At 40.3% G+C, this 12,726-nt stretch overlaps 1 protein-coding gene across 11 annotated transcripts in view; it reads left to right on the top strand.

The window, feature by feature from the left end:
• Positions 1 to 11,785, top strand: part of DLG2 (discs, large homolog 2 (Drosophila)) — a 1,159,995-nt gene extending 1,148,210 nt beyond the window's left edge. For all 11 annotated transcript variants that reach the window (XM_012725352.1, XM_012725350.1, XM_012725354.1 and 8 more), the window contains 2 exons: positions 4,885 to 4,976; positions 7,167 to 11,785. In XM_012725352.1, coding sequence (XP_012580806.1) covers positions 4,885 to 4,976; positions 7,167 to 7,273 — 199 coding nt within the window. In that variant the 3' untranslated portion in view covers positions 7,274 to 11,785. The remainder of the gene's footprint in view (positions 1 to 4,884; positions 4,977 to 7,166) is intronic.
• Positions 11,786 to 12,726: the final 941 nt, after the last annotated feature.

Here is a 12,726-nt window from a genome sequence, read left to right as displayed (position 1 = left end):
TCAGGGCAGGCGGGAATGGTACTCATGTACAAGTGGCTTAAGCCTCCCAGTGCTGTGCTTTAACCCGCCGCGCCACCAGGGAGGGCCCAGTCAGTGACTTTTCTAAGAAGTAGCACCAGTGTGTCTGTTGCATAAACTTTGCTCAAATATACCTCCAGTTGGGTCTCAATACTTCAGAGTGTTTGACAGGGTTCAGAAATAAACCACAGAAGTTTGTAATATAGTGTTTATGGAAAAACTAAAGAAAATGAAATTACTTAATCCTATAGGTGAAAGCAATTACATGCAGAAGATATCAATATCTCTGAAGACAAAGATGCTAATTGAGTATTGTAGCTGGAATTGCAGCCTAAAAGAATTAAATGGAATACATCATCAATCTCTGAGGAAATGGCCAGAGATGTGTTTTTAAAAAGGAAACATTCCCATAAGTAAATAGTGGACAAAGGTTCTTAGCAGGATGAAAAACTTTAATCAGATGATCACTGACAGCAACTTCAGCCTCATAAGTTTAGGTTTCAAATTATAATGCTTAATATCAGTTGTTACCAGGGAAATTAACATCAAAAGCACAATGAGCTATCACTTCATATTCATGAGAATGGCCCATATCTTTAAAAAAAAAACACACACACACACACAAACCAACAACAAGGACTGGCAAGGTATGGAGTAAAAGAAGCTGCCTTACACTGTTAGTAGGAATGTAGACTGATCAGCCCATAGGGAGAGAAGTGTGGAAACTCCTCAGAAGACTAAAAATAGGTTACCATATGACTTAGCAATTCCACTGCTATTTATTAACCCATAGAGCACAAAAACTTTTATTCTAGAGGAAACCTGTATTCCTATATTTATAGCAGCATAATTTGCAATAGATAATCTATGGAAACCTTCTTAATGCCCCAGAACAGATGAGTGATCAAGAAAATTTGGTGTATATACAATACAAAATGTGCTTTATGTGTGTGTGTGTGTCGGTGTGTGAGCAATCAAAAGGGATAAACTTATGCCATTTGCAGCAACATGGATTTCGCAGGAAGGGATTATTCCAAACAAAGTAGACAGGAGAAAGATAAGTGGTTTCACTTATATGTGGAATCTACAAAGGATCAGACAAAGACAAGCTGTAAGACTGACCCTTGAGTGCACATATGAGATACTCAGGAGGGGAGAAAGAGAATAGAGAACAGGGTAGCGGAGAATGTGATGGATGATGTGGAGAACTGTAGGTACTTAGGAGATGGGAAAGCTAGTGACCACACTTGAAGGGAGAAATCCAGTATTATGAAAAAATAAACAAAGATATTTAAATAATAATCAAATAAATGAATTATAATTCATTTATAAAAAACCTTGCTCATAGTTGGCACATAGAAAAAATATGTTAATGATTTAAAAAATGACTCCTATTATCCTCAGGTAAGATACATATTGGATATTATACAAAGTGAATTAAGCAGCCACAAATTTCATGATGTGAGAGTGACTTATAATCTGTAAAGAGCCTCAGAAATATGATAAATGTTATTGGGAACATAATGAAAAGTGGCCCTCACCTCCTGGGAACAGAATCTTAAAGACATGTTTTACATATAGAAAAAAGTTTTCATGTCAGCAACAGTAGAATGGTAAATGGCCTCCCAGAGAAGTGAGGCCTGAGGGGAGAAACAGCAGGTGCACATTTCTTAGTGTGATTGGGAGACATTCCCATCTGGTGCTTCATCAGAGACGGTCTGTCTCCTTCCACAACTATGAGGTGACTTATGTATGGTGCCTTAGGGTACTGCAGCAGCCACTTATCACCCGCAAGAATGAAATACACTCAAGGCTGACTCCACAATGAAAAGGAGGATTTGGAGGTGATTTGCTGCAGCCCTAACTATAGGGCTTGTGTACAGCATTGTGCCATTCAAGTCAATGTGGTGACATTCAAGTCAATGTGATCACATTATAAAATGCTGGATATTTACTTTTCTGTTCATTCTTTTCCATGGGTTTTACTTGAGGAGCAAAGCCTGTGTTCATTGCTAGTTCCCTAGGGAAGAGTGAGTGTTAGGTCAGCTGGAACAAAGGCCTGGCAGTTCAGTCATTGATACGTCATCACACACATTCTCTCTTAAGTGCATCGTCCTCATCAAACCGCAGAGCTGATTACCACATACATTGCTTTCTCTTCAGAGAAGTAGAAAGTCAAGGACAAGTACAAAAGTGATGTTCTTTTGAGACTGCACCTCCATGTGATTCCGCAAGCCCCAGCAGTGAGAAGTTTTGCCATCTCTCTTCACCCTGCTGCACTCCCTCTCCCCCACCCCACCCCCAGCTGCTGGTACCTTCACCATGGCCTGTTTTTCCTTCTGTCTCCCACTGTGTCATCACTGTATTAGTATACCTCTCCATCCATATATTCATCTCACATTCTGACAAAAAGGTCTTTTGCCATCAGTGCCATCAGAATCTCACCATTTGGGCACACAGAGTTCATGTACTGTAGGATAAACACCTAAACTCATTAAGTACACAGGGAATTCAGAATAAATAGATCAATCTGGGCCAAAGAAGTCCAAGAAGATATTCATAACTACATCATTTCTAACTACCTGAAGCGAAGCACTATCTTTCTGTGAAACATATCCCTGGCTTAACCCAGCCTTTTGTGTACCCAACAGTGACACATTCGAGGACCTGGGCTATCGAGGATAATTATTGATACTATTCCTCCCAAAACCTCGATTCCTTCCTCTAACCATTCCAGGACAAAATGAGTTTATTTCCGCAAATGTTTTAAGAAACCCACTTCTGGAAATCATTCATTTCCAGAATAATATTAATGTCTAAATTTTTGGTTTTTTCCAAAATCAATCTTTGAAGTATATTAAAACTTTATATGATGTGAAATCTCTTTGACTAAAATTGGCTGAAATAAGAACATCGACATCTACCCTTTATTAAATACAACCCATAGGCAAGTCCTCTCACTACATAGGCACCAGGTTCTTCTTCTGAAAAAGGAATTGTTCAGACCACATGCGCCAGACCATCTCTGGCTGTCCTGAGTGGCATGGAGGTAGCAGTGCTTTCCAGAATTCTACAGGCACCTGTGATACATCCTCTTGCATCAGCCAAAATGCCTTTGCCGGATTCTAGTCAACAAACTTGGTCTCACTGGTATTCTTACAAGGACAGAGCAATGCTTGTCAGTCTTTGATTAGTGAAATGCTTTTAATTAAGAAAAAATGGGAAATTACCATAGAGATTACAACTGAGATGGAAAAAAAATGCACAAAATGAAGAATGATGTAAAAAAAGAAAAATGGGAAATTAAAGTAATTTGTATTTAATAAGTGCAGTGTAGTAGTGAAAAAATATTAACACCTAAGGCAGGGAAGATAAATCTGCCACTAGTTAGCAATTAATAGATTCAGTTATTTTTCATTTCCGTCTCACCTCAATTTTTCCCTGAGACTAGGTTAAAATAATCTTCCAGTGATGAAGCAGTGCTTATATGATCTGTTAATTCCACACCATGAAGACAGACTAGAAGAAAGAAAGAGAGGTCATTCCAGGCATAATTTGTTATAGCTCATTCTCCAGTCAGAATAAAACTTTAAAACAAAAGTATGGAAGGAAGTTTCTTTCTTACCAAGTTCTACCATCATGGTTCAGTATTTGATATTAATTGCTTAGAAACTAGTTTTAAAAATACGTTGGTCCTAGTACTTTTGCTGGTTATATTCAGTCTGTTCCATTTGAATTCATGTCTCCTTCTGCAGTGCCTTGAATAAAATAATAAAATAATAAAAACAGGACATTCAGGGCTCTAGTTACTGTAGACATGCCCTAACCTTTGCAGAACTTAAGTAACCAGAGCTGCATAATGTCTTTTCAAGCTGAAAAAAAAAAAAAAAAAAAAAAACAATGAAATCACACACCTAAGGTGCTGGCTCATTTTCCACAATTCTTTGGAAGTACTTCTGTGTTTCTCCACCCACGTTTCTGGTTATACCTTAAACATGAGCAGCAACCCTTGGTGGAAAGGGGGCTGGGGAACCTGAGAAACCAGTACCTTCTAAGTGATTAGACCTGGGAACAGTCCAAGCTAGTTCTCAAAGATGTAATAAAATTCAGTGACTGTGCCATCACCCTAGTCCAATGCACTTCCTTCCCCACTGTTTTTGATCCCATTGGTGATGGGAAGCCCAGGGGGATTGCAAATGAGATAGAAAAATGTGCAAAATGATGTAAAAATAAACTATTATATATCTTTTTTTTTTTAAATTATCAACATGGTGACTAAATAAACAAAGTGTACTTTACAAAAAAAAAAAAAATTCAGTGACTGAGGTGTGTCTTCCCTTCATCTCTTCTCCCGCTGGCCACCCCTGAAAGATTTTGTTCAGTTCTACACTTAAAACATGTGAAGACAGACTGGAATAAAGTTCAAAGTAGAGTAGCCAAAAACCTTAGGATTTGGAAATCCTGTCCAATGAAGGAAATGATAAGTAAAATGAACAGTTTCTCTGAACAGATAGAAGCTTCCAAAGTTGCAGATGCACTTGATTTAAATATCCTTGGCCCTGCCATGGGGACAGAAGTTTAGTCCTACTCTGTGGGGCTACAGGGAAGAGTGAAAAGGGCCAGTTACTAGGGATAATAAGGAGAGAGAGTCTGTTTCCACCTAATATGGAGTCAAGAGACTGCCCTTTGAGTGAGCTCCTTGAGAACAAGTCCTGGATGCTGACACGATACCAACAGAGACTTGAAGGAAGACTGTTTCTTGGAGGAAGTTGCTTTTTCCTGCAGGATTCATTTAACAGACATTTTAATTGTTCATAACTTGGTATATTATCTTTCTGTTCTAATGTCAAACCCTCATTTTCTCAGGGAAATGAATAAGCGTCTAACAGAGGAACAAGCCAAGAAAACCTATGATCGTGCAATTAAGCTAGAACAAGAATTTGGAGAATATTTTACAGGTAAGTTCATGTTACCCTTGTGTTCTAAGAAAAGAGATAAAAAGATAAAAGACTGTCTGACTTTGGGCGCTGCTAAGGCGATGGACCTGGCATGCTTGGGCCCTCAGACATTCCTGTTGACAACCCCTGATTTCCCTTTGCTTCACCCACTTGGTCCAGAAACTGGTTCTCTCTTCTTTGCGCACAGCCACAACCAATTCTCAGGTTCCCACCAGCCCTGTGCAGAACCTTCAGGGCAGATGCTACTGAGCTATCTCTTGCTAGTAAGAAGATTTGCAGTATTGTTTCTTCATTAAATGATCTTTTTTTTTAAGAAAACTTAAAAAAGAAACTTTGAGGGCTTACAATTAACAATGTACAAACCTTGTATAATTTACCCTCCAACTGATTCTCAGTGGTTTAAAAACAAGAACAAAAGCTTTTCTCTTGTTTTACCTTATACAATATTAGATATTATATTTTTCTCTTCAGAATATGAAAATGTCATTGGCTTAAGCTGTTAGTTTGTAAATATATAAGGTAACATTAAATAAAATTTGTATCAATAACAAAGACATGAGTTATAGTTTATCCTAAAATAATATCCAGATAGGACATAAAATCAAAACAATTTTTAGCCAGAAGTTTATGCTCAGGATGAAACTACGATAATCAATATGTTCTGAGAATTATTTTTGAAAATCAAAACCACATTTCAGTAGCATCTTATTTTTAAGACCAAGTGTTACATGGAAAATATGCTGGAGAGCTATCAAGATAACATTTGTTTGAAGGAGATAATAAGATGCATAAACTTACTCTGGCAACTTGGTGTCTTAGGTAATACATAGTTTAGCGGTTCACTTTTACTTCTTCCTATTTGAGACTCTAGTCAGTAGTTGAGACATAGTATTTTTCTGTATGAATCCTATATGGAAAATCTTAATTTACCAAATAATTGCCTACACCTAGAAAGGGTAAAAGGATTTTTTTCCCACGCTACCAAGCAACTTCAGACTCCAGCCAAGCTGTTCTACAATTCCGCTCAACCCTGACACTGACTACCCCCAGCAATAAAGTCTGATTCTGAGGTTAAAGGCCCACGCCCACAAGACTGTCCCCCAATCAGACAACAGTCCCAAGTGTGGCTTGCTAACTGACAAGGGTTCTCATGACCCCATCCTTGGTTCTATCAGTTTACTAGAGCAGCTCAAAGAACTCAAGAGACCTTTTATTCACTAGATTACTGGTTTAGTACAAAGGATATGAATCAATAACCAGTTGAAGTAACACACAGGATGAAGGGGTACGGAGTTTCGGTGCTCTCTGAGTGTAAAACACTCCCTCTTTCTCCAACAGCTCACCAACCAGGAAGCTCTCTTAAAATTCCTTCCTTTGAAGTTTTGACACAAATGTTGTGACTGAGGCATGATGGATTAACTCATTGGCTACTGCAGATTGACTCAACCTCCTGCCCCTCATCTCTCACATCCTACGCCCTTCCCTAGGTTACAAGCCTCAGATGACATGCTTGGTTCTCCTGGCAGTCAGTCCCATCCTTGGGTGCTGTCCCAACATCACTGCATTAATATAACAAAAATGCCATGGTTGCATTACTTAGAAAGTTATAAGGGTTTTAGGAACCCTGTACCAGAAAGACAGAGGAAGACCAAATAGACATTTCTAATTATAAATCACACTATCACTCCAGGTTATTTAAAGGATGATGGGGCTTTCTGTTAAAAGTTTGAGAGGCTAGGTAAAGTTTCCCCCCAAATCTTTTATTATTTCCTATGTCTACAATATCTGAATTTCTGCCCCTGACAAAGTACAGAAAGAGAATATTAGGCCTGCTTTCTTCAATAAAAAGGGAGATGTCAATCTGAAAATTGATCAGTGCCTAACTCAGTACCCAATCCAGAGTAGAAATCCATAAAATTTGAATAAATGGATGATTCATTGTGCAGAACTGCAGACAGGTTTGTAAAAGAGGAAGAATGGGATCACTTAAAACTGATCCAGAACGTGCCTGGAAAGCATGTTTTTTTAATCATTGCGACCATCTTGCTTTTAAGTGAATTTTCTTCCTTATGAAACATCAGGTTTCCTCATGAGTTTGGAACTGATTTGAGCTTCTGCTGTGTGCTTGCTGACTGTTCTTCACTACCAGGGAATGATTCCTAACTCGGGTCGTGTTTGCTCTTGTTGTAGCTATTGTCCAAGGAGACACCTTAGAAGATATCTATAACCAATGCAAGTTTGTTATCGAAGAGCAATCTGGGCCTTTCATCTGGATTCCCTCAAAGGAAAAGTTATAAATTAGCTACTGCACCTCTGACAATGACAGAAGAGCATTTAGAAGAACAAAATATATATAATATACTACTTGGAGGCTTTTATGTTTTTGTTGCATTTATGTTTTTGCAGTCAATGTGAATTCTTATGAATGTACAACACAAACTGTGTGAAGCCATGAAGGAAACGGAGGGGCCAAAGGGTGGGACAGAAAAGACATTGCAGTATGCAGGAAAGTTTTGGTTTGCTCAAAGTACCAGGTGTAGGGATAAACCTCTGATGGGCTTTCTGCCTGAGATGGGCAGCCTCCTCACCCCAGCAGATGTCCAGAGCTGATTTAGCTGCTGAGTTCTCTGTGTTTTTTGCTTTAAAGAAAAGTTGCCAGCACTTGGACTTCTCCATCCTTCCCATTACCCACATCGTAGTTGGTACCCTTCGAATTTTATAACTATGCACATCCTTTGATTTCTTAACAAGCAAATGAAAGAAGGAAAAAAGAAAGGAGTCCTTTTGGAGACTGCAAAATATCAGGGAAGGCTGAGTGAGTAGTTTCTTTGACTGGCATCTGCAAAGAGGAGCATTTCATAAAATTGGCAAGTGTGTGGAGGACTGGCCTTACTGAGGGAAGGGCATTCCACCTGAGATTAGCTTTATGATTGTTTATTGTCTGTTTTGCCATTTATAAACTGAAAGAAGGCACTAAAGATGCGAATAATTTATACAATAAAGCTATATTAAATGTATAGAAATTAATTTCTATAGGTTAAAAAGTTTTGTGAAATATTTTGTAAAGACTAATTAATTGAAAGACAGAATGTATGCACTATCAGCAGAGGATCAAATTCAGGAACTCAAAGTTGCACTCTCCCTTCTGTTGCCAACAATCCATTAAGAGCATCTGAGTTCCTCCCAAAGTCTGACAAAGACTTCTCCCTCACTTACCTCTCATGATCTCCCTTCCATAATAGTAATACACTCTCAAGGAGCACATCCCTTAACGACTTGCCCTCGTGGATATTTTTGGAAAACATTTGGTTAATGCATTTTTAAACTGATGGCTTTCAGAGACAAACTTGTGCAAAAGATCTAAAGGGAAATTTTACCTTTTTCTTGTTTAACAACCTGAGCCTGTCATGAATATAGTTGAATATCTTTGTTCCTGGTTATTTACATGTAATTCTTAAAGGGTCACTTAATTTTCTGGCCATGAGTAATTAGGATATATATATATTTTTTTTGTATGCTTTATGAGTTACTGAGGGTTTTCAAACTGCAAGAGATGGCTTAGAGCCATGGAGAGATCTGTCCTGAAATGCACTATTTTTTTGAGGAAGAGAGAGAAGTATCTGGTTGGGGGGGGTGAGAGGTGCAGACTTTTCTTTCAATGTACAGAGCAAAGTGATAGAACCACAGAGAAAGACAATTCACAACTTTGAGCTCAGTCAATTGAACTGCCTTTCTTGGGGGCTGCACCTGGACCAACTTTATTTTTTAGCAATCATAATAATGATGATTTAAAAAAAGAAACCTCCCGAAGCCTATATCCCACTTTAGAGCTGATGGTGATGTCAGCATTGCTTGTGCCCATGGTGTTTAGAGAGACTTTTCAACAATCTCAGTAACCACTCAGCTCTGGGTTCTATGCATGCCCAGACTAAGCCCCATCGCCTTATTTCTGGGGTACATCCAGACCTGGCAGGGATTCTGCCACACTGTGCAGCAAACCAGCATGCAGGCTAGGATGGGAGAGCAAGAGGGAGTCATCAGCGATGATGGGGCTTCTTCACAGTAAGAACATCGGAGCTCAGATTGAGGGTCTCTTTCCAAAAACAAGTATATCCATTTTATATTAACCACCACTATCTGCCTGGCTACAATCACGAAAACAAACACAAAGTTGCAAAATTGTTCATCTACCTAGAGTCTTGAGGCTGCCTTTGCCAATGGAAGGGCTAGCAAAGCATTTCCCTCTAATGAAAGTTAAATTTTCAGAGATTTCTTTAGAGTACTCAAAACATTAAAGAGGTGTCCATGCCTGCAATTTGCCGGTTTCAGGTCAAGGCCGACTTTCATCACTATTGCTCCCAGAAGTTTTCTGCCACCAGAATGCCATTCCTGATCCCAGCTCTATTTTTAGGCCACCATGATAACTTCTTTGGTTTCTCAACTGAGCATGCAACCATTTATTTAAAGAAATGTCATTAATGAGTAGATGTTTCCGTGGGTCGTGTGATGTGCTTTCCATTAAATATTAAGTAATTGCTGTGGCTGAGTACAATCAAATTGAACCACCAACTCTTGGTTTTGTAGTAATATAATTATTTATTTTCCTAGTGTAGATGCTTCCAGATTAGAACTGGCATTTGCACTGATTTTTTTATGTAGATTTATATAAATATATATACACATATATATTTGCTTGAGGAATCACCAAGCCAATTGGTGAGAGGGTCTTTTCCTAGAGAATTTACACCTCCATTTGTTGTGTTGTCTTGCGCTTCCCAATGTTGAGGTCTCTATGGCTCCAACGAACAGAAATATTTTCAGCAAATCCGATGACATGTACAAAAATGGCATGAAAGTTACCCAGATAATATCTGATGTGCACTGCACTTGGAGCCTGGGGCCAGACTGGTGCTAACACTGCAAACTTTGTCCGGAGCTCTCTCCAATTTGAAGGCTTGCTGGGGGCGCAACGTCACCTTCACGTGCTGGGCCCTTTCAGAAAAGTGCCAGATCGTGTCACTGGTGCTATTTGGCATGCTCTGGTACAATGTGTAGCGCCATGGGGGTCTCAGCTTTACCAAAATCAAAATCTCATGTGTCAGCTAATCGCAGGGGCATTTGCTTTTTGCTCTCCTCCCCCAGGGTTTGTTGGCCACGTCTTCACAGCCCATTTTTCCTGGCTTCCTGTTCGTGGCTCGATCCTTGAGGTGAGCCCATCTCTCTGAAGCGCACTCAGGTGCTCTGTCAGCTGTCTTAGATCTTACTGCCAGCCCTCCAGGACTCGCTCTGCCTCCCGCCTCGTTTTTCTCACTCTTTCCCTTTGTTCTCCCCTGCCCTGCTTCCCTCTCGCCGCCTCTTCTTTTACTAACCTTTCTCGTCGTCTTCTCTATGTTGTTCATTTTCTCCGACAATCCTTTCCTTGTCCCCTTCACTCCCCCCCCCTTGCGTTTTCCCTCTTCAGTCTCAGTCTCTTCCCACTTCTTTTCCTCTTTCCCTCCTTTCCTGTCCTTCCTCCTCTCCTCACATCTCCCCCATCTCCTGCCCCAACCCCACTCCATTTTTCCGTCCTATCAGGGCTCATGGCTGAATCAGACAGCAAGTCCACACATTGGACTGATGGCACAAATGCTTCCAGTCACCATTTCACCCATGGGTGGCTCGGAAAGCCAGACTGAGCGTGAGGTCCCACGCCAGAGCAGCTCCAGCGCCCCTGCAGAGCCGGCCTGCACCGCTGCCTGGCAGTGACGAGCAAAGCTCCGGACCCCGCCACACCTGGGTGCCTCTGCCTGAAGCTGTCCAGAGAGCCCGCCCCAGCACCACCCCTGGCTCTGAGGACACTCCCTTCAACAAAGGCAGACTCTGACCCCAACACTCACTCGAACAGCCAACCTCCCCCTTTTCATTGGAGCCATGCCACCACCTCGGTTTGGAGAGAGACATAGTATTTTTTCCATCATTAGCTTTCTTTTTTCCCATTCTCACGTGAAGCCCCCTCTATTTTTCAGCTGGTGATTGCTCTGGTGAGATTGAATGGACTCGCTGGTGAAGTAACATCTCCTTTTTCCTGTCTTGGTCCTGCCTAAATTCCTACAAAATGTTTAAGGCAATGACTCAGGCTAGTTCCTAAGTTTATCAGAGTAATTAGTCATTCTTGGGGGGAAAATAGGAACATTTCCCTTAAAGTATGTGGAGTACCTTCTATGAGAACTGGTTTACCAGAGGACTCCCTACAGAATTCTGTTGCTACACACTAATGTATGGTATATATGGTATTAGATCATGTATACACATACTCCACTGGGTATGAATGAACGTGGGTGGACACCCACACACACACACTCCAGTCTGTAAATATCCTTCCTCACTGAAAACTGTGCTATAGAAATCATTTCTTGTACAGCTGTGCAGTTTCTTGTAGCAGCTGAGGGCAAGCTAAGACAGGACGACACAGATCACCTAACAGGTAGAATGCAGAATCTCCAGAACACCAAATGGCAAAGTTAACTCCCAATGGGATGGCAAACTTTTCTTCTCTCCTTTTCGAATTTGTGTTTCCTAAGTCTGTCTTAACTTCTGAGTGCACCAGGCTATACCCGTTAGATCCTTTCAATATGAAATTTTGTGCTTCTCTCTGACAGGATGTTTCTCCACTGAGCTGTAAAGTGCAGGTTGGGAGGGAGGGGGAACCATCCCTTGCCTGAGCTGGAGCTAACAGAGACACTGCACAGCTTACACTCCTGTTAAGTGTAAATATTCGACACTTCCATTCCATTTGTGTAAAATAATAAAGCACACATGATTATAAAATCGAGATGTATATTTCATACTCAATGTGTCTGTGCACATTTATTGCGTTTTCAGTTGTCAGAGGTCACCCATTGTAAAACTGCTTGATAAGAGTGTTTATAAACATGTCATGGCTTTATTATAAGATATAAATATTAAATACTTTATACTCTAGACTCTATAGCAAGTCATTTCCTCCCAAAGCATAAATTGGTCTTATTTCATAAAGAACTGAATCATTTCTTTTTTTGTTTTAATCAGTTAGATCTGATTTCAGAACTCAAATTTGTGCTGAGAAATATTGGTACTACTGAGAGGAACTGAAAGTGGTGTTTATGTGTGTTTTTAAATATTTAGTTACTGTCTTGGCCTGCTTCTAATCAGGTTTTTGCCAAGAGTGAACAATGTATTAAAAGACAGATTTAAAAAAAAAAATCTTGTTAAAAAAAAGATCAATTCCACATACTTTAAAACTGTGAGATTCAGAAGATACTAAAAATAGAGAATCTTTTTTCCTGATCTGATACTTATGATGCAAAGAAAAGCACAAACTGGGGAGGAGGCGTTTTTACCCATCTATACTAGGGCTTCACAGCGGTCCCGTTCCAACCACGTGACCAAAAATGTCAGCTTTGGGACCTGAATCTGCCAGATACTGTTCTATATTCTTCCCTCAGGTTAAACGAGTGCCTTGTCATGTTGACATTTAGACAGCACAGGTCTGACAGCTGGAAACTCAGCCAAATTCTTCCCACAGATGAGGTGAAATTTTACCATCAAAGCAGGCCTTGAAGTATGTTGTCTTTTCAGTAAACGATCATCTGAACGCATCCACCATAGGGGAAGCCACAGCTGCTGGGCATAGTGTCTTGGTCAGCACCCCCAGCCCACAAGAGTCTCCACCGGCGCTCCTGCCACCATTTGTGGTGCTTAGCAAGGGAAAAAGGCCATGGTGCTAAGCCTG

The sequence above is a fragment of the Condylura cristata genome, unplaced genomic scaffold, assembly GCF_000260355.1.
Source record: "Condylura cristata isolate star-nosed mole 26May11 unplaced genomic scaffold, ConCri1.0 scaffold00015, whole genome shotgun sequence".
NCBI classification, from domain to species: Eukaryota; Metazoa; Chordata; class Mammalia; order Eulipotyphla; family Talpidae; genus Condylura; species Condylura cristata.
Note: the sequence above shows the minus strand (reverse complement) of the source record. Positions and strands in the feature narration are given on the sequence as shown.